Below are 23162 nucleotides of genomic sequence, written 5' to 3' on the forward strand. Positions count from 1 at the left end.
AGAAAGGGGGACATATCTGTAATACACGGCAGTTTACATTTCTAAGGCATTTAGGCTTATGAGTAGTAGGCGCACCTAGGTCCACTTATTTGAGTTTGAACATCCTGAGGCACACCAGGCAGGCAAAGGACTTGAAACTATACAGTAAACTCTTCCATGCATTTGTGTCTAGGATTGCATGTCCATCTTCAATCCCCCATCATTCGCTTTTTTTTCCACGTGAGTTTTGGAGTTGTTCATAGAACTGGTAATAATCTACTCTTCAAGAGTTTCCTTATAATGACAACGCCAATGGGACACACAGGACAGAACTATTTCATGGACAGTTCTATAGACTCCTACCCAAATTGAGGCTCCAGTAAGAAAAACACCGATTTGCAAAGGCACAGTGGAGACAGGTTTAATGCATTAAATACAACATGAATCATTCACAATAACAAGTTTAGTGTTTCAGGGAACTTTTGTTAATACAACACAGTTGGTCACACAAAATACAAATGCTTCTGTTGATTTGTCTTGGCAACTCAGATACATCAACAGTGCTAACAGTTTAACAGCTTTGTTCTCATCTGACAGAAAATAATGGCAGTTCTGCAAGGCAAATGTTAAACCTGACCGTATGTATTTATTAATTCCACAGTGTTTTGACAGATTATAGGGGATGGAACTCAGAGGATGCTGACACGCTCACTGAGGGCTTTCATCTCTGTTTCTTCAGTTTCAGGACTGTCACTGTGGCTAGCACTCGGATTGATCAGGTGAGCAGGGTACTGCAGCCCCTGCTCGCCTGCATACTGCTCCCACCGCAAGTCGTCGCTTTCATGGGTGATGTAGCGTTCCCCGATTTTGCACTCTAGCTCTCGTAAATCTAACCAAGTCTGATAATCCTGAGGAAGAAATTCCAAAATATTACCATAGAGACGATTACAACTCATTAAAATACAGTTTCATTTCTTGTCAGTTCCCACAACCGATGGGTTACCCTTTTCCCTTCCACTCTATCCGTGCTATGTCTTTCATCAGACACCCTGAGGTGACAACATCAGCACCAAAGCCTTCCTATTTACCTAAACTCTGCAAATGCATACTGTTAATATGATATCATGCGTCAAAGAGTGGGCAATTGATGCTTGCAATCGAACAATTAGGAATACTGGTATTCCTCTGAAATTTAATGCCTACAAATAATCCCTCAGTATTGCATAGTATCATTTTTCTAATGTTTAAGTTTAATGTGAAAATAAATATATGAGGAAACAAACACATGCATATACTTTATATTTGCCATGCATTTGTCCCGTGAATATTAGCCCAGGATTTAAAAATGCAGCCTCCCAATGAGTACAGTGCATGACCAGATGGGCATCTGCTCGGACATTTTTCAGGATTACACATACAGACGCTCTTGAAATCTGGTCCTTGGAGCTTTATAATGACCCTTAGATTTTGTTTTGTTTTGTTCTTCTGTTTTTATTTTTGGTGCCTGTGTAAGTGCACGTACATGAGTGTGTAATGTGGTATATTTCTCCCCTGTCAAATATTCTTGGGAGAGAGAAAGAGAGAAAGGGAGATTTAGAAACACTAAATTCTTATTAAATCCTAAGAAGTTGCATGCATTTTGGCAAACAAATTGATATAAGAATAACACTTTTAAGAATATAACAAAAGATTTTTACATATAATACCAAAATCTTATAAATATTTAGAAGTCCATCTGATTGGGAAAAAGCAACTGATGTTTACCTGTAGCCAAGGATGACTCAAGGTCTTATCCACGCTATAGCGCTTTCTCATTTTTACTTGCAGCAAGTTATTGATAAGATCAATGGCTGAAAAAAATTTCAATTATTGATAAAAACATGACAGATCTGGAACATATGCATAATTCATTTACAGTTTATTTCACATCTGCTATTTCACACTGTTAAATGCAGCATAGTGATAACAGGCACTAGAACCTGAAGAAAATACCTCTTGAGAATTCTAAAACCTTGGCCTTCATTTTATTTTGGATGTTAAAATCTGAAATTGAAAATAATTATGGAGGAGGAAGTCTGAGTCTTTTGTGAATATGATGTGAATTTCCCTTGGTCTGGTCTTTAATACATTTTTCTAAAGTAGGAGTTTTGTTTAAATGTACATCATTTAACTGTTTCTTACACTAACTGCAGGATACAACTTATATTCAAGAGAAAGCATTTATTAATTTTGTTATAAAATGTATTTAAAGTTTAAATACACATAATAGGCTTCATAGTCTTGAATCAAATGACAGACATATGGACACCCAATTTAAAAGGCATAAAACGAAACATAACATGGGCCAAGTCTCAGGATAGACTCAGAGCCTAAACACCAATGGCCCAATAGGAAAACACTCTGGTCTCTTTCACTTTGCTTTTAAAATATCCATTGAATTGGAATTATACCAGCCTTCATTGTTTTCCAGAGGAAGACAGGAAAGAAACTTGTCTAACAAGAATTATTCTATGAGGTTAGAACCAGTTTATCCAGCTTAGTACTCTGACTCTGATTGGAACTCCTACAGAATGTAATTTAGGGGGGAAAAAGTGATTCTTCTAGCTATCTGGTCTACAAGGCACCTGAGTTACCTATAGTACCATGAGACAGAATTTTCCCTCACCTTTGTAAAAATTATATTTTCAGCCTAGATTATTTATAGTTCATTGTTTATTAAATTCACCATTACACTTCTTACTCATTCTTGTAATAACTTCCCATACTTCCTTCATCTTAGCATTTTCTTCCCAAAAAAGAGCTTAGTGACATTTGCCAAACCAATGGAAGCATTCACATTTCACCAGAGTTAATTTCTACCCTTAACCTACCCTGGTCATTAGGTTTCCTGAGAGATGGCTCTTTCCCCTTCAAATCTTAATCAAACAGGTAGCTGATATAAAAAAATGTGAATTAATTCCCCAACTTCTCCAACCACCAAATCCTGACTCAGGTGGCTCTGACTCTCTGGTATGGTCTACGTCAGCCTCTACGGATCTGCAAATACAGGTGATCACAGGAGTCCAGAGGCAACTGGACAAAGAATGCTTCAAACAGAATGAATCACAGCCCTTGTCATTATCAGGCAAAGAAATTACTTCTACAGTCTTTTGGTAATCCAGAGTTCTATTTCTTTGATACTAATACTCCAAGTATTTGTCTGCACGCTTGAATGGCTGGAGAATCAAACACCTAAGAATTCTCTGATTGGAGAAAGTAAATGCAATAGCACACATTTCAATGCTGTCTAGGCCCATACACCCTTGCCTTAGCTATGATACCTCAGGAAACACAGTACTTAGTGCGATTTCAAATTCCACGTGTGTGTTCCCAGAGAGCTTTTGAAAGTATAGTTCTCTCAGTGAACTGTGTATTGGGCATTTGCTTTAAAACATCCATTCACATGATTTACTCACTGGTGAGTAAAGTGCACCTTCCATTCTTGCTGCTGTGAAGTCACAGAGCAAAAATGGAGGATGAAGGGAGATGGGAGAGCTTATGTGCTACCGTTAAGTGCACCACGGCATTACGCTTCCCCAGACCCTGCAGGCAATAAATACACGTTATTAATTCACTCATTCTGCTTTGAATTCTATAATTAGGAAGGTAGGAGTGCAGTAACTCAACAAAAGGTCTGGTTTGTGCCCAAATGCACCCCAACAGTGAACCACACTGCCTGATGGGAAAGGACATACTGCCAGAGGAGAAACTGTAAGTGTCTGAAGGGAATGGAATATGTGGAGATGGAAAATTTTTTCTGCTGAATGAAGCACACAATCACAAGTCTGACTTCAGCTGCAATACCCAGGCTATGTGAATAAACACAGCAAAATAATGGCAAGTACCACCAAGAGAAAATAGTTTAGGATAGAAGGAGAGAATTAGAAGGAATTCGTATGTGCATATAAATATATGTGTGTGTATTTGTGTGTTTATAAACATATTTTGGGGCTCTTAGTAGAAAAAAACAGGGATAATTAACTTTGCGCACCTGGTGTTACTCAGAAATAGGTCCACCATTAGCGTTTGAGAGCTCCATTCTACTCATCGCTGTTTCTGGAGCTCTTAAAACATCCTTTTTATTAATCAAGTCATGCAATCCAGCATTAACTGTACTATCCAAAATGCCTTTCACTAAACCCATTTTTAAAAGAAATTCTAAAGTTTTGTTTTGTTTTAACAATGTTCTCTTTACTGGCTATGTTCTTCACCTGTGTCAACTGTTCATTTATTCACCCGTTCATTCACCAAATCTTCCCTAAGGAATGACTGTTGCCAATTACTTAGGGAACAAAAAAGTTAAGGATCAAGCTCTAACCCTAAAAACCTCCCAATCAAGTTGCAAAGGCACAGTGTGGCGCACATGCACGTGTGCACACACACACTGGAGAGAGGATGAAACTATCTCCAATGGTCCAGTCTATTTCATAGGTCAATGAGTTATATGATACTAGTGACAAGAATTCATTTCTCCTATGTTGTGCCCCAAATTGTCTTTTTATAACTAACCCACATTAATTGGTTCTATTCTGTTTGACAGTTTTTCAAGTTGTCTTTTTATAACAAACCCACATTAACTTGGTTCTATTCTGTTTGACAGCTTTTCATGTCTTAGGGACAGCAATTCACCTTCGCTTCACCTTCTCCAGTACTTTCAGCTGTCCTTCACTCTCCTCAGTCTTCCCGGGCACCCTTGTTTTGACATTCACTACCTTCTTCTCAGTGTTCCTGTTCATTGTTGACCGAAGCTTTCTCATGATTAACAGACTTATTTGTACACACAGATATTATTCAGATAGCCTAGAATTGAGGGTTTTTTCAATTTCACATTCATATTCTTAGATAGTCCTGATAACAACTCTATTTAAGTCGTTATTATCCTCACTGCCACTTTATATAAAAGGGAAAGGTCATGTAACTTGGCCAAAGTCAGATAGCTCTTGAACTGAGGCTGAAACCCAGAGGTCTGGCTCCAAAGCCCCTGCTCTTAAAGACTATGGCATATAGCAACCAGATTATAGTATTAACTCATTACAATTAACTGATATTAATGTTAAAATCAATTAAATTAAAATTTTTTTCTAATTATGAACATTAAAGCCTTCTTAATTATGTTTCTACTACACTTTTATGTTCTTATGTGCGCGCACACACACACACACATATACATACATACATACACACACACGCGTGCTTCTGTGACTTTAACTCAACATTTTGGCATTCAAAGACTATTCTGAATGTGATATGTGTCCCTCCTGTCATAAGGGCTAACGTCCTAGCTTTCTACCACTTCCAAACTAAATGAGTCTATCTGCTACGTATGAATTAGATTATTAGGAAACGTTTTTGTCAGGAAAATACTTTAATATCAGGCTGGCTGATTCTATCCTAGATCGCACTCCCAATCACCATGCCTACTGGTTATTCTTTGAGCAAGGCTGACAAAAAAGGCAATGTTGCCTCCCAGGAGTACTACCATCCAGTCCATATTTTATCATCTTTTCCAAAGAATTGTGGGAGATTTTTTCCAAACGTTTTATTATAGTCAAGGCACATTCGTCTTCAATAGTACTCATTCTACCATTCTATTTTTTTAAGAAGAAATTTCAATTATTCTGGAAAAAAATTTAAGTAAACTAATATTGACTAATACTGACTTTTAGTCATTTCATTCTAAGGGCCAGGATTTGTTTTCTCAATGTTTGCACACTATCTACTCAATCATTCAGTCTAGGATTTTGCCAAGGATAAATGTTAAGCTTCTTGCTGAATGACTTCAGAATTCATTCTTCCCCCTTTCAGAAATTCAGAAAACTCTGGCCTGTCTTAAGTATCCTGGCATCTCTCTCATTTTATCCATGATTTATTAAAAATTACAGTGGCTCTAAGAACACCACTGTGAGCTTCTTTAATATGCAGTCCTGAACTTTTATCATATTTATAGCTGCTATTGAGTGTCCTTCCTCCTGTGATACGACACTTCCCCCCAGGTGCTAATGCCCAGCAGAAACTGCTAGGTATAATGTAAGAGTGTAGAGGAGCCAAGCTAAGGGAAGAGAAAGCCAGTAACAAATGAGCCAAAAGCCTAGTAAAACTGGAGTAGCCCCAGCTGTCCCAAGAGAGTCAGCAGTCAGAAGCAAAGTCCAGAAGGGGGTCTCAACTCCAGTTCCCAAACTTAAATCAAGACTCAGCAATCTGATCTAGAGGGAATGCTGGGGATGAAGGGGAGGGAGAGAAAAATGGGAGAAAAAGATACAAAATTGGGCCATTCTGTGAATTTCTCTCAAAACCAAGCAAAGGAGACAGGGAGCACGGTCTGGGTCTGGCTGTGAGAAACAGGAGTAAAGAAGAGGACCGCCGTAGAAGGAAAAGTCAGAAGGGAAGGTGCAGGCTGGCACCGCAGCAAAGCAGGACACCAGTGCCCAAGGGGGAGGTAGAAGGAGACAGAAACTCCACGTTCCCCAGAGCTCCACGAGGATCTGCACCTGAAGAGGTCTCCATAGTTTCATGAACAAGGGACATTGGAGGAGGAGATAGTGTCTCAAAAATCTTGGTATCTTGCACTTCCTTCCCTAGATATAGCAAAAAGAATATATCCAAATACCAGCCTTTCAAGAGTTGAAGTTTATTGCAACACAGTGTTGCACAGTTTTGGGCAATCAGCAGATGCCATTTTAAACAGCTGACACAGGCTAGGGCCAAAGCTATGCAGGAAATCCTCTCTTCCCTTGGGTTATATTTTTTTGTTTCACACTCTCCTCCCTTTATTCTCTCAGTTTGAAGACTCCCCCAACCCTCCCTGAAGAGCACAGGAGAAAAATAGGCAGTGGCTGATTTCTCCTTCTCTTTGCAGTAAACATGGTAACTTTTTCAGAGACTGGTAGGATTACTTTCTGATTGTATCTGCCCATTTATTCTGGGAGTTAGCCTCTCTAATATTCTGAGGGTTGTGTTCTCTTCCTTAAACCCAATCCCTTCCTTCCCTGTTATTCATAAACTATCTTCAATCCAAGCTCTCTAAACAGCTTGGACAGCCACATCAAGGTGATGAGGGACAGAAGTGGAAAAATGTTCACCTTTATCTAACCAGAAGGCTGACCTATCGCCTGCAGAATTTCAATAAAGATCAAATACATGCTGGTCTCATGACTGCCTATCTCACCGATAGTTAATATCGAACTGAATGATAAGCACCAGAGAAATCTTGGGAAAGTAGTTTTAAGAGTAGAAATTCAAAGAAGACACGTATGATCTACTACTTCCTGCACCCTCCCCCTTGAGCACTAAGCATATAACCACCAGCTTCATTCAGCAAAAGCGCCCCTCTTTCTGCCCACGGGTCCTGTCCCTGTGCTACTTAAATTATGAAGTTGCACCATAAAACGTTTTAAGAATTCTTTCTTGACCTTCGTGCCCATGATCCCGCAACAGAGGCAATGTGGGAAGTCTTCCCTTTTTCTTTGTTATTGGAAAATTTGAAGCAATTGTGTGGTTCGAATTTTCATTTTTAAAGAATCCCTTATGCTTCATGAGCAAAACAGCTTTGTGCTTTCTAAAACATCTCTAGCCATGGAGTCTAACGTTTCCTATAAGGTGGAAAACAAGAGAAAAGAAAATCTGTTTTTTGAAGGCTGGTGTTTCTTTTTTGCTACAATAAATTCTTGGCTAACATGGTTACTTCCCCCCTAACTTCCCGTACAGCAATTTCTCTCACTGCCCCATCAGCTGAGAGAATAAAATGTCAGGAAAGCGAAAAGAAAATTTAATCAGACGTTCTCTTTTGCTGGAATGGAAGTTTCAGCAGATGTTAGGATAGCTAAAACTCTGGGTAGTCTGTTTGCCAGGTGTACAAGCATATCGGAACAAAACCGATTGTGCATGCAGGTGCTGGAGGGCTCTATGTTTTAATATGAAATGAAATGTTCTACCAGAGTGCGAATTGTGTGGATTCCATTTTCTTCTGGCATCGAAATTCAGAATTATTTTTGAAATTGTAGAGACTACATTGCAGCCATTCTGTATTTCAAAGCAAGTATCATGTGTATGGACAGAGTAGATTCTCTGTGTGGCGCCTGGGTGGGTCAGTGGGTTGAGCGTTGGACTCTGGATTTCGGCTCAGGTCATGATCTCAGGGTTGTGCGATGAGCCCCATGCTGGGCTCCATGCTGCGTGTGGAGCCTGCTTAAGATTCTCCCACTCCTCTGCAACTCCCCCTTCCCCAACCTCTCCCCCTCTCTGAAAAAAAAAAAAAAAAAAAAGAATAAGTTCTCCAAAACCTAGAGAAAATCCTACCAAATGAATAAAACTGGACATGTTTGAATATATAATAGGTTCCGCAGGTCAAACCTCTCAGTCATTTCCCATTTCCCATCTTGTATTATCTCAGTACATGCCTGTCCTCCCCCCATTCCTCCCGCTAGATTTTAACTCCTTTAAGGTCACACAGATTATGTACTGATTTTTGCACGTAAGTTTCACAAACATTTAAAATAAAATGCATCATTCAGTGCATTAGAAAAATGCTTGCTAAATGGCATTTGGTAGATTGAATACATTCATTAGAAATTTAAATGGCTCTAAGTTTTAATATCCACATTATGTGCATATGGTTTGTACTATACTGGCTAAACATATTCCTGGATGGAAAGACATCACAACTCTATAAAATGCAATCGATCACAGGATTGGTGACTTCTATCAGAAAATCAGAATAATGCTGAGAATATCTGCAATACAGATCATGTTAGTTTGCAATGTTGATTTTACAGAAGAGAAATTACCCGTGAATCCCATGGGCTGACCTCTTTTTTCCAGAAACAGTACCTTTTAAAAATTTTTCCTACACTGTCTTCTGTCCACCCACAAATTAGTCAGGTACAAATTTTCAAATAGGAAACCAGATCAGAACTATTATTCTAGTGATGGAGCCATCATCTGTCAACCACTAAGCTCCTTGCCTTCAATGAGGTGTTTTCTTTTTCCCCTTTCGATTCTGCCTCACTGCCTGTCACAGTGTAGTGCTCAGTACTTCTCTTGGTTTGCTTCATGCTGATGGTAAGTTGTGTGTTTATTTTAAAAATCGTTTTGCAACCCTTCACATTCCAGCTCTCAACCCAGCAAGCTGTTGCCCGGCAACACTAACTGGGCCGCTCCTCCTGGGCTGAAACCAGAGGCTGCCGGCAGCAAACAAGGCCGCTGGAAATCATCCTCTTACTTGTTCTGAGTCAATGACCGCAATCCAATGAAGCGCGGGACCTTTCAAGACTCAAGTCGGCATCTTTCCTTTTCCAGTTCTTTCCTCTGAAGAAAGTTACCGTATCAATGGTTAGGCCTTTGCTTTACATTCAGCTTCACTCCCTCTTGAAGACTGGAAACACAATCTTGGAAATCATGAATTGTTTAAACACGGTATACAGCAGCCCCCAAACTGATGCCGAACTGATTCAAAATTTAAGGTACAAATCAAAATACATTTAATATATGACCGTAATGATGTTCGGGTGGATTTTTTTTTCCTTTTTCACTGCACATTAAAATCCTTTGGAGAAGCTTCCGAGTTTCTGGTTTTTAAAAAAATGCTAATAGTCAACCTGCAGGTTCAAGTGAAAATCTTTAGGGAGGGGCTTCCGGGTCCAGGTATTTTTAGAAGCACCTCAAGTGTTTGCTAGTACGTGCAGCTAGCGTTGAGAACAACTCTGCCAAGCCATGCTTCTCAGACTGTTACATGCATATGAATAATCCAGGGATCCCAACCTGGGGATTCTGATTTGGTAGATCTGGGGTAAGACTTGACAGTCTATCTTTTAGTGGATCCCAGGAGGAGCCTTAGACCACATTTTGAGTAGCAAGAAACTAGAGGTATCCGAATATTGACAGTAGTTAATAATTCATTTAATATTGCCCAAAGGGCCCCTGAATGGATAGATGCAAACCCAGAGAAAGTTCCTCTTTTTAGGTCCCACTTCCCCAGCCGTCAAGGAAAGGTCTAAATACAGAATTGGAAAACCTGGCTTGTCGACAACATTCATGAGAAAGAATTCAGGGTTCTAAATGCACAGTAAACTCAACATTTGTTTACTTATTGTTCCCAACTCAACTGTGATTTTATGTCATGCTAAAAGAAATGTATTCTTTATCATGAGGGAGTGGTGGCTTCAGTTTACCCTTAATAAGGCTCATGGAACCTTGCGTGAGAACAGTTTTGGGGTTCAATTTCAAAAGAACATAAACGAAGATGTGATTGTTTGGACCAGAGTGAACAAGAGACTAAAGGAAAAGCTGATTGCCCAAGAGAAGATAAGAGAAGCTCAGGGGTGACACGATGGCTGCTTTCAAACCTCTGAGATGAGGCTCTATTTGGAAAAAGGAGCTGGCTAGTTCAACAGTGGATATAAACACTGAGATATTTTTGCTCATTGTGCTGGGGTCAATTCCAGAAGAAACAGGGCTCCTCATGAAACCCTGTATTTTTTTTTTTTTTAAGATTTTATTTATTCATTCGACGGAGAGAGAGACAGCCAGCGAGAGAGGGAACACAAGCAGGAGGAGTGGGAGAGGAAGAAGCAGGCTCCCAGCAGAAGAGCCTGATGTGGGGCTCGATCCCATAACGCCGGGATCTCGCCCTGAGCCGAAGGCAGACGCTTAACGACTGAGCCACCCAGGCACCCCTGAAACCCTGTATTTTCTATAACTGAGGCAATTTAAGAATGTTCTGGGTAATTACTTGATATCTTGGTAGTATAGAGCAGTATAGGGGTTAAGTAAAATTTTTAACATGCTATATTTTGACATATTCTGTGTCATTATTGAAGAAAGCAAACTCACAGAATACTTAGAACTTTACTGTTCCTCTACCCTGACATTTCAAATGTCATATTTCAACTCAACTATGATATACATTCATAAGTGAAATTTTAATTTTATAATTGAGATATACAGGAAACACTTCCATTTGGGGGGCAAATAGCCAATTTTTGAGCACCTAAAATGTCAATATTCTTTTTTTTTTAAATGCCAATATTCTTGCTCAAACTTCTCAGCAGTTTCTCTCTACAAATTACCATATTTTAGAGAAAATTCTATTAGTTTTGTCTTACTTGCTATCAGAATAAATGACTCCTTTCCTGGTGGTACATCTTTTCAAATATTATCTCATTTGGATTTTGAAATACACGTATACATACACATACATACAGAATCAAGACTTCGCTCTATTAGTAGATTTTTTAAAAAATCACCGTATGCCTTTGGTTCATGATTTTAAAGTTCCTTATTATTGAACGAAGTGCATGGCTTAAAATAAATAAATAAATAAATAAATAAATAAATAAATAAATAAATAAAGGTAAGTAACTCCGGAATTCCAAGTAGGGATTATTAAACCCCAGTGGAAGTTCGAACCCACATAATTCACTTCAGTTTACCAATCGTGATAGAATTTCCTGGCACTCAATCAAGCATTTTGGAGCAGCTTACTGGCTAGTCCCCTCACATCTCCTCCGTGCTGTTATGTCTGACAGTGGTGCTAATATGTTGACAAATCAATCTATTCATTAATATTCCGCAGGCTTGCTGGATCTGCAAGCCTCATAAACTGTTACAAACAGAGTTTAATTATTAAAATGACCATTGTCTTTCTTTTGTTTCTTATACCATTGGATTTCTGGGTCTCATCTACCCGAGGCTTATTTTCAATGGGGTTATTTTTTGTTTTGAACAATATGTAGTGCAAGAGGGACCTACAGCTGGTTCCTTTGCATGGCAAAGTGCTACTTCCAATGTAAGTGTTTAGCGTTCTGGAACACTGCTGGATTTTGAAAACATACCATGTGGTATTCTTGGTGCTAGGCTTTTATTTAGCTTTGCTTTGTGTTTGTACTGGCTGTATTTTTTCATCTTCAATTTCTGGGGGAAAAACACACTTGTGACCAATTTTATTTGAATTAACCACACTGAATGGTAAAAATTGCTTGTAAAGTAAAATTGAGATGCTTTGATAAATTTAGTGGTATGATAGCCATTCCATGACTTGAGATGCCACATCTTCTACACTGTGCATAAATGTCACCAAGGGATTGAGACCCACTGGAAGAATAAATTACAGCTATGCTTATTAGGGAAACGAGGAGGCAGAAATACTAACATTGAGGCTATTCGAGTACACAAGTGGAAAAAACCTATGTCACTGGGGCATCACCGTGATTTGATCATTTTGAACTGAAGACAAGCTACAGGATTCATGCCGGGGGTTTTCCTCCCCCTCCCCACTTCTGTATGTGGAATGTCAAAGCTTCATGTCAGCTCTTAATTCTTGATAATACCAACTAACCACGTGACTCTGGAGTTGAGCAGTAACAACACAGCAGGTGATCTGAGAGTAGGTGCTTCTTCAGACTTCACCTGTGAATACAGAATATGATCTCTGTCTGCGGGGGTTTAGGGGCTCATTGTGAGACAATTTCCAAGGTTGTCTCTGTGTTGATTACTGCCTGCTTGCCTCCCTAATGGCACGTAAAGGAATATGAAAACTCAGAAGACAAAAAATAGTAATTTCTCTGGTGATCTTCACAGTCAACTATAACCTTCCTCGGATTTGCCGTGTGTCTCTAATTGAACACGTGGATTTAATTCAATGATGGACATGTACTTTTTACTCAAATAAATGCTTTCCCATTGCAGCAAGTCTGTCATCATTCTGGTGAGATGACTTGCACTGGAACAAATGATATCTCACACTTGACCAGCTATACAATCCACATCACTCGGTTATCTATGTCACTTTCCTTCTTCCTCTAAGAGTAAACTCTGGGGAAAACAAAAGCTGCCTACTTAAGCCATACATAAGAAAGAATAGTTTAAGATGTATGTTATGATTCTGAGCAACTGAAAGAATATAGGAAAAGAGAATTTGTTTGACTTTGAGACTTGAAAATTCTCCTTTGTGTGGGCACAGGTTTAGAGAGTGAAGGTTATGCCTTCTTCATCTGCCCAGTCAAGATGCAAGGGCTGGTGTTATGGAAAAGGAAACATAACCCTCGCTATTTGGTGAATAACACTTACATATAAAATATTACATATATTGTTCGTATATTTAAAATTTTAGACATTGTTAGACCAGGCACAGAAGAAGTATAGTTATATAAAGGTTGTACTCTATTTATTTCTCGAGCCTTCTTTTCCCCTCACACACTTTTGTTCATTTTTATTATTTTTTATTTATTTTTTTAAGTAGGCTCCATGCCCAGCATGGAGCCCAACATAGCACTTGAACCCATGACCCTGAGATCAAGACCTGAGCTGAGATCAAGAGGCAGACGTAACCGCCTGAGCCATCCAGGCACCCCACTTTATTTTGTAATGAAAGTACTGCATGTACTTGGTAAAAGATCTAAATTAATCAGTAAAAGGAGCTCAAAATGAAAAATAAAAACCTCACATCTCATTATGAGACCCACTCTCCAGAGGTTACCTCTTTTAACTACTTAAAAAATTTCTTCTGATTTAAGCCAGTGCTACACAGAGGAGGTCCATGGATCACCTTCAATCTGTAAACTGTTTATTGGTCTACAATGAGATAAGTATGGAAAGTTAAGACTAAATCTTTGGAAACTTTTATAGCAATTTGATATTGCTGTCACATTTATTTTATTTTATTTTATTTTATTTTATTTTTTTTATTTATTTTTTTTAAAGATTTTATTTATTTATTTGACAGAGAGAGAGACAGCCAGCGAGAGAGGGAACACAAGCAGGGGGAGTGGGAGAGGAAGAAGCAGGCTCACAGCAGAGGAGCCTGATGTGGGGCTCGATCCCATAACGCCGGGATCACGCCCTGAGCCGAAGGCAGATGCTTAACTGCTGTGCCACCCAGGCGCCCCCACATTTATTTTATTTTACAAAGTACTGGTCCATATGTTTGGAAGTTAAGACAAAATAAAATTGGTCCTTTATCACAGAGTTTGAGAAGAACCACCTTAAAAACAAAACAAAACAAAACAAAACAAAACGATTCCTTTCCATTAAGGACAATGAATCGTTTCATTTCAGATTTCTTGACCTTATTGTTCTCCTTCCCCCAGGTAATGAGATTATCCTAAATTAATGTACTGGCCACCTTTGTAATTTAAGAACAGTGCCTGGCACATAATATGGGATATGTACACATTACATATATGTAATATTTATTCAAAAGTATTAACTCTTAAGATTAAATTATATATTAAATCACATACAGGTAAATGTGTATAACTCAGTCCATTCACCTAGGCAGAATCTTATATGAACTCTGTGACAGCTATGGCTCTTAGCAGCTCTCTTCACCTCTTCTCTGTTTTCCTCCTTCTCAGCATTGTAGATATTTCATTACTCACATTCTTTTGCATAAGTATAATAAAGTCAGACATGCTTGGTCTAAAGGTTATCCAAAATTTTAAATTAATAAGTAACATGTGGAATAATTTATATGTAAGTATTATGAACTATAAGATTATAACCCCTGCCCCCTATACCCTATAACCTATAATATCAAATTTCCAAACCTATGTCCATTAAAAGGAGAATCTTCATGTGTTAAAAAGATTCTCTTTTCCCACATTCCTTTAATTGCTCAAAATCATGGCACATATGTTAGTTTCTTCTGTATTGTATGTAACTTTATTATACAACTTTCTGTATTTCCTGGAGTTTATATGTTTTCTTTTTTATTCTTCACAAAAGAAATTGGTCAAGAAGCTTTTTCTACTCTTACTACTTTCATGACAATGTATACTGAAATAGATTTAACAGTTGGAACAAATTACATGTCCTGATATTAAACATCTGATAAAGAAAATGTGCATGCAAAAAGAGGTTGGGAATTAGAAAGTGATTTTATAGAAAAAAAATTTTTTTGAGCACTGTTCAGCTGTCAGGTCTTTCAGAGGATCAGGGCTCTGGAGCAATGTTTTTTTGAAATGTGATCCATGGACTTTTTACATTCTCAGGGCAGGATTGCAGTTTATGGGGTTGGAGCCTGGGAATCTCCATTTTTAACTAGCTCCTCTGATGAAATGGTTGGCATGCCAAAGTTAAAAAAATGCCTGCTATAGACCTAGAGCTGGACTATGATAGGTTATTTAAAATGAGCCATAATCAAGAAGGTTCTTTGGCAAAATTATTAGAAATTCCTTGCCTTGCAAATGCTTCTGTGTTCTATTAGCTAGTTTTTCCATTTCCCATTTCTAAGCCCTACACCCCTGGTATCTACTTCTTAAGTCACAGACAGAGTCTTGTTTGCAATTTCCTGATGTTTTGGCAATGTCCATCCAAGATTTACGCTTATTATTTTACCAGATGTGACAAACATGGAGAACAGCCTGGTCTATCTCTTGTTCTTTTGGAATTACTAAAAATACAATGAAAGGAAGGGCCTACTGACACATGATCAAGTAAGGCATCATTTTCCTTAGTTTCATCTGATTATCTAAAAAATGTTTAAGTGAAAATGGGCTGCTCTTTCCATAAGATAAAGTAAGTTTGCCTAATCAAGTAAATATTTTAAAATAGGTTCACAAGTCCTTTCAAGGAACTGAGAAGGGTCATAGGATGGATGTGTTGAGGGCCAAACTGAACTTAGTATGTGATAAAAGCTAGATGTGGGAGTGAGGCCATGTGTAATCACTGATGGGTAATAGTGCATAAACGGGATGATGTCAAAGGCCCATCTAGTAGTCACAATAATGAAATGAAACAAGATGGAACACACAACACTGGTTTAGAATAAACTGTAATGTTCTCAAACTCCCATCTCATGATTACCTAAAGTCTTCTCTTGTGCAATTATTTGTAATCATACGATTCATTCTGGAATGTTTTATTGTATACATTTATTCTTATTTAGTTATATTTGTATAACTGTATTTATAATGTGTGTATTTGGTTATATATACGAATAACTATATATAACTGTAATTAAATATATGTTTAGTTACATATATAACTTTATATAATTATATACAGGTGTGTGTATATAACTAAATACATATATACAGACAGATACACAGATAGATCATGTAAAGTGACTGGAAAATAGAAAGTGTTCATTATATTTAAGGTATCTAGCTATGTCAATCACTGTGCTAAGCACTTTCCAGTATAATTTCATTTAATACTTAATATAACCCAGTGAGTTAGGAATTACTGTCACCATATTTCAGACGAGAAAACTGAGACCAATGAGAGTAAGTAACTTGGACATCATCACCATACACTAAATGGAAGAGGTCTCAACTCAGGTCATTATCACAACATGATCTTGTTTCCCTGTATTTTAAGACATTATTGAGAATTGTGTTGCTACTGGAGCTCTAAGCTAGTGAAAGCCTATTAAAAATTTAATGTGACAGCATGGCAAAATCCACTAGAAGGATAATCAAGAGGTTGTAAATGTAGTAGATAAGGGCATCTACCTTGGAGCCAGCTGACAGGATTTGCACCCTGGCCCCACTCAGGCAAGTCACTTAACCCTCTGTGTCTACACCGCTTCAGCTTCCAAATGGAAACAATTATAGTATCTACTCAAAGGTTGGGGACGATTAAATGAGTTCATGTATGTAAAGTGTTTCAATAGAGGCGCCTGGATGGCACAGCGGTTAAGCGTCTGCCTTCGGCTCAGGCGTGATCCCGGCGTTATGGGATCGAGCCCCACATCAGGCTCCTCCGCTAGGAGCCTGCTTCTTCTTCTCCCACTTCCCCTGCTTGTGTTCCCTCTCTCGCTGGCTGTCTCTCTCTCTGTCAAATAAATAAATAAAATCTTTAAAAAAAAAAAAGTGTTTCAATAGTGCTTGGCTATAATGCAAATGTTATAGAAGTGTTAGCTACTATTATTTTTTTCTTTGAAAGTTTAATTTTATTATCTCCCTTTTACCTGCAACATTTGATAAGTTAAGTTTTTCTCAAATTTTTTCTCATTTTTCAAATCATACCTTGATTCACAAAAAAAAAATCTATTTTTATAATGGACATCTGTTAATGCTTTTATGTTTGTTTTTAGCCTACTATCCTTTCCCTGCAGGAACTTACTCTCTCCAAACTGGAGAGGCTCTCCATCATCCATATGGCCAATCAAAGCCAGGCTCCTGCAGTGACAATGGGATTGTTCCCAGGGTATTACGGGGTTTAAGCAGAGCCAATCAGTGCCCCTTTCAGAGACTCTATGGCTACTGAGAGATAATTACTCTTCCATTCTGAGATCGTGTACAGTGAGTGGCATGTAAAGACTGGGGCTGCCGGGGATCACTTGGCGCCACGTGAAGGGTCTACCTGAGAAGGAAGCCATCATAAAGTAAAGCAGAGATGATGAGAGATGGAGAAACAGGGCACTTGAACCGCCGGATCCAAAGAGACGAGGTTCACCTTCTGGACTTCCCAGTAGTGTGAGTCAATAAATTATCTTCTGCTTAACTTAGTTATAGGTTTCTATTATTTGCACACTAGAGTCCAGATCAATTAATTCACTGCTAAATTATTAGTAAGCACATCTCCAGAATGCTAGTACTCAGCTTATTATATTATCATAGCAAAAATGATGAATGAGCTTAAAATATTCTCTATAGGGTCCTAAACATCAAGCCATAAGAAATAAGCACCCTTTCATGTACAACAATGTATGATATAAAGAATGGAGGCAAATACAGTCCAAGTCCTGCCACTGTGTGACTTTAGGCAAGGCACTTAACCTTTCTGTTTTCTACTACAGAGACTAAAACAAGTTATATATTGGAGGATTGTTGTGAGGTTCAAATGGCACAATGATAACTCCAGCACTCCAATATACAGTATTATATTACATCAGGTACATTTCTACACTAAGAGAAAAAAAATGCATTATTCAGGAAATTTTTCATTCTGACACATCTATGTATGCCACGAAGACCTTACAACTTTCTTTTTTCTTTTGCATTTTCATGCCAAGAAAAAAAAATACAACTACCAATATGTCTGAAGAATACTTGGGAAACATGCACATCAGTTAGCATATAATTTCTAAAATTATACAATCAATTCTTGGTTACCCGCCAGAGCAATTGCTTAGCTTACTGTTCTATCCTCCTCCTAAATCCAAGTCCTTGGTTCACCCCACACCTGCTTTGTAGATGCTTTTCACATCCTTTATCTCATTCAGTCTCTGTTACAACCTCATTATATAGGCAGGGATCGTTATGCTGTGGTACAGATGAGGAACCGAAGCTCAAAGAAGGTTAAGTGATGGCTAATTAGAATGGCAAATAGGATGGTAACTCACACTGCTTGACTGTTGTTCCTTACCTCTGATTTTAGAGTCACTGAGGTGCTTAGTGTTTTATTTCCATGTATCCGGATTCTTAGTGGTTCTGGCATGGCTTAAAATACACTGAGACTAAAAATTCACTAAATATCAGTTGCGACCATCCTTTGCCAGTATTAGTTTGCTTGTGTATTTATCAGATCCCATGTGCTTAAAATTATGTGGTACTAGCCCGTTATTACTTTTCATGAGGGAATTATTTGTTCTCAACAAAATAGTGGGATAGACTCCAGGCCAGTAACTACTTCTGTAACACCTCAGCTAATATTATGACATCTTTAACTAACTTTTTTATATTCAACTATTAGTTCCGTTCATACACCAGCAGCTAGGTAACTCATTTGCCATCCAGAGCCTCAATTAGAAAGTAGTACAACTCTTGGGCCTCAAAGGCAAGGATGAGTCAGAAGAAGATACTGAGGAGAGAGCCCAGTTAATTTCCAAACTGATACTAGAGTCATTTAGAAAAGTGAGGTTCTATCCGAGCTAGTTTCCACATCACTTTGTCCGAGTGGTAGGAAATATTTAGCACTTAGAAATATGTATAGCAAGTAAAATACGTACTTCCTGGTCAAATATAAATGCCTTTTAAATTTTCCTTGTGATTCTCTTTCTGAAATGTTACATCTCTTTCTTCGCAAATTTTTGAGGCCTAAATTCCATCTCCTCTGAAAATACAATTCTGACTAGTCAAGCCCACAGTGATTCTTCTTCCTTTGACTTGACATCTTTCCATTTAGCTTCAAGTTCTTTGAAGAATATTTTATGTTTTGTCCTCTAATTTCATATTACCTAGGAGATATGATATATATTGATCACACACACACACACACACACACACACACACACACACACATATATGGTGGCTTCCCAACAATAGTTCCTTGAGCCATTAATATGTAGGTCTCTGGTCCCTACTATCATGATAATTAAACATTCACAATCTGTAGCTGTTCATTTCTGGCCCCAATAGGTTGTATCTACACAGCTGGGCCAGCACATTTCCATGGTACCAGAAAGGCAGCATCATTTATTCCACTACTTCAAGAAAAAGTACTCCACTACTCCAGGAAAAAGATTTTAAAATGCAGAGGCTGTTTTTCCAATGTCCTATTCCTGCATAACTGGAAAATGTGGCTGGCTTCAGAGGTATTCCAGATTTGCACTGTGGTAACAATATCAAGTCATTTTACTGGATTTCTGGATTGCACGTATTATCAAGCTTAACGGTTAACCGTATTTAAAGGTAGTGTTTCCTAACAAGGATACTGGTCGCAAGGTTATTTGATAATTCCACCTTTCTGCCTTCTGGAAAGGAAACATAATGATACTTTGCTGTTTGCCGCTGTTAAATTATCCTAAATATTTCATTAGTGCTTTGGCTACACGATAGTTCTTTTGTAGGTCACAGATTCCTTTAAGATATATCCATCCAGCTATGACTTACAACTAATTAGAGGATGTTAAAGGTTGTTGCTAATAGTAACTCAAAGCCCTGATAATGGCTAGCTCTTGCCATTTAATACCAACAGTAGTTTAAGAACTTAATTACTTCAGGCAGTTTATACACACACTCTTCCAATTCCAATTCCAATTCCAATTTCCAATCACCGCATTCAGTAACAGGTATCCGATGTTTATCTATGACTGTATTTGCCTTTTTTTTTTTTTTAAAGATTTTATTTATTTATGTGACAGAGAGACAGCCAGCGAGAGAGGGAACACAGCAGGGGGAGTGGGAGAGGAAGAAGCAGGCTCATAGCGGAGGAGCCCGATGTGGGACTCGATCCCGGATCGCCAGGATCACGCCCTGAGCCGAAGGCAGACGCTTTAACGACTGCGCTACCCAGGCGCCCCTGTATTTGCCTTTTTAAGTGGCGAAAAATCTGAACAAACTTAGAGCTAGACATGGCCTGAAAACTAGAGGAGGACCAGTCATTAACCGGTGGTTAAAGAACGTACGCGCAGATTGTCTGGGTATAAATTCTGGCTCTGCCACTTACTAGCTTTGTGATTTCGGCCTGTGGTGTCCCTTCTTTTGCCTCAGTGCTCTTTCCTCAAGTCCAAGTATAATAGTAAAACTTACCTTAAGGGGTGGTTGTGAGAATTAATAAACTCCAAAGTACGTTCATTGGGTAATTCTACTCCGAAGCACCGAGTGTGCCATTTTCTCTGCCCTGACTGGCCCTGCCACTTTTAAAACTCTTTCTCTCTCTTTAGAAGAAGAAAAGATTCTTTAAGAATTTAATTTTAAATAATGCAACACTGCCAAGGCAATCTATCCTAAAGAAATCAATCAGAGATACACATAGAAATTACATGTAAGGATCAAATAGGAACAACCTAAATATAGCATACCAGGGAAATTCCTAAAGAAAATACCATATATATTCTAACGTCACATGAAGGAAATCCGCACACAAAGAACTGGCATACTAATACGTAATATGATAATTCAAATATCACTATCATAAAGTTCTTGTGTCCATAATAGATTAAAGTGCTTAACACAGAAACAGGTATATGCTTAGTAAAGATTACTCTTAATAGAGATTAGCTGTTTCCATTACATCAATGTTTAAGTATTTGTAAGTTCTAAGGCAATATGCCAAAGTATTAACAATTTCTTTGTGTTTCATTTGCCTCTTAAGATGTATCACTCAATTTCTCTATAAAATATGTACATTTCATCAGAAGATGTTTTTGGTCTCCATGTCCTCTACTCTTTCCCAACCCACCTTAACCAACTTGTGCCCCTATTCCAGTGGACAATTTACAATGAACATTTATCAATCGAATAATTCACAACTGAATTAACAGTATAACATTTAAGCATTAAACCATTATCCTTTTTGAGAGGCAGATATTACCTTCATGAGAGATTTCCTTCCAGGGATTTGGTGGATACATGAATGCTGCATTCTGGATTTGGTCATGTATGTCTTCATCTTCATTAAATGGGAACGTGCCACTTAGGCTTACATAGATGATGACTCCAACAGACCACATGTCTAGAGAGCGGTTATAGCCCTTGTTCCTTAGAACCTCAGGAGCCAGGTAAGCTGGGGTACCCACCACTGACCTCCGGAAAGACTTTTCTCCAATGATCCGTGCAAAACCAAAGTCACAAAGCTTCACCTGTTGGTAATAACGGTTTGCAGAAATGGTAAGGTCACAAATTGTGTGTCTGTGTGTCTTAGCCCAGGTCTGCCAAAGACAATTATAATACTTTACACATATTGTATAGATTTCTCTCACGCATGATAGAAGTAATAGCTATTTTCCATTTTATATACTTGAAGACAGTGGTTGAAGCACTGGTACAGAAGTATATTTTCATGCATTAAAAAAAAATCATCTAAACATTCACCCTTCCTTCCCTCCCAAAACCAAGAGATAAATGTGAAAATGTGTATACTCAGAAGTGGGTAATACTGTTTTACACGGCAGAAAAACACCACGTGCATCTGGAAGTGACAGACTGAACGCAAGGGCTTATTATCAGTACAGGTTGAGGGATCAGCATAGAGACCTGTCCTGTTACCTACAATAATCCTCAAAATCAGCTCTGCATGGGAACCTAGACAGGACCTGAAGATGTCAGGGAAGCAAGAGCACAGCCGCCTTAGGTCACTTCAGATAGAAGGTTCCCTGGGGAGACGTGCAGTAGTTTTCCATCCTCTGAGTTGAGGAAAAGCAGAAACATTTGCCCTGGCCCCTCAGAACAACACTGAACTTAAATGTCCCCGGGACGGACTCTTGAGCGTTCTTTCTCCTCGCTCCCTGGCTGGTGCTGTCAGCCTTGGCCTGGGGCTACGGGAGCAGCTGAACAAGCACAATGAGAAGGCTCTGCGTGGGCTGCACTCAGGCAGGCCGCACTGAGAAGCCAGAGTGACAAAGCTGCAGTCCCCAAGGTCTGAGAAGGAAACCAATGGGTGAAAAACGAACAGGTAAAACGTGAAACAAATAAAGGCCTTGAACACTGAGAGGGAGCAGGCATTGTCGGCGGAGCAGGCGTTGTCGTCAGCCGTCTTTGCTGAGAGAGGCTTTTATACTTGCCTGGGGGAAAGGATCTGCCGATGCCAGCAACACGTTTTCTGGTTTGAGGTCACAGTGAACGATATTTTTAAAGTGAAGATGCCGCAAAGCCACAAGTATCTAGAGAGAAGAAAATCGTCAAAATAATCTTATTTTGGTCTATGAGTTTATTTCAAAATGTTTTCTGCTAGGAAATAAACTGGAAGGGCCATGAGAAAACTCACAGTGAACAGTGAAGCCTCTTTATACGCAAGACACTGAAATGAGCTAAGGTCACGTAGCAGGTTTCTAAGGAAACGTCAGTGGAAAGAGTAGCATATTATGGTACTGATACAGCCACCAAGACAGGTGTAGATAACAGATGTCAGTAATATCTTCCAGGAATACCCACTCTTGAATATTTTCAAAGAACCAGGACTCAGTCACTGTGCAATTCAAAGTTTCATGAGTAGTTTGAATACATGGGCTCCCGTGCGCATGACTCACTCGGTATGCTGGGCTCTGGAGACCACAGATAGAAACGAAATAATACAATAAGCCCCCGCCTCCTTTCCGAGTGTAAGTCAGACTTGGGACTCAGGGACTAAACAAGGCTAGGAAGCTGCAGTAAAACAGTGGTAACATTTGATATTGAATATTATCTTTTTCTCCTATCTCTAATTGATTTCTTACCTGAGTAATTAAAAACTTCGTTATGTGCTCTGGCAACCTGCCCTTTTCACTTGACAAGATCATCTCCAGCATGTCTCCATGGAGTTTTTCCATAACAACAAACACTCTT

At 38.7% G+C, this 23162-nt stretch overlaps 1 protein-coding gene across 1 annotated transcript in view; it reads right to left on the reverse strand.

Annotated features, from left to right (window-relative positions):
* Positions 1-384: 384 nt before the first annotated feature.
* PRKD1 (protein kinase D1) overlaps positions 385-23162 on the reverse strand; it is a 314111-nt gene continuing 291333 nt past the window's right edge. The window contains 5 exon segments of the mRNA XM_040620799.1: positions 385-887; positions 1744-1829; positions 21214-21481; positions 22403-22501; positions 23054-23162. The exon segment at positions 23054-23162 is cut by the window's right edge and continues 2 nt beyond it. Of these exon segments, the coding sequence (XP_040476733.1) occupies positions 669-887; positions 1744-1829; positions 21214-21481; positions 22403-22501; positions 23054-23162 (781 nt within the window). The 3' untranslated portion in view covers positions 385-668.

Source organism: Ursus maritimus, unplaced genomic scaffold, assembly GCF_017311325.1.
Source record: "Ursus maritimus isolate PB19 unplaced genomic scaffold, ASM1731132v1 scaffold_36, whole genome shotgun sequence".
NCBI lineage: Eukaryota > Metazoa > Chordata > Mammalia > Carnivora > Ursidae > Ursus > Ursus maritimus.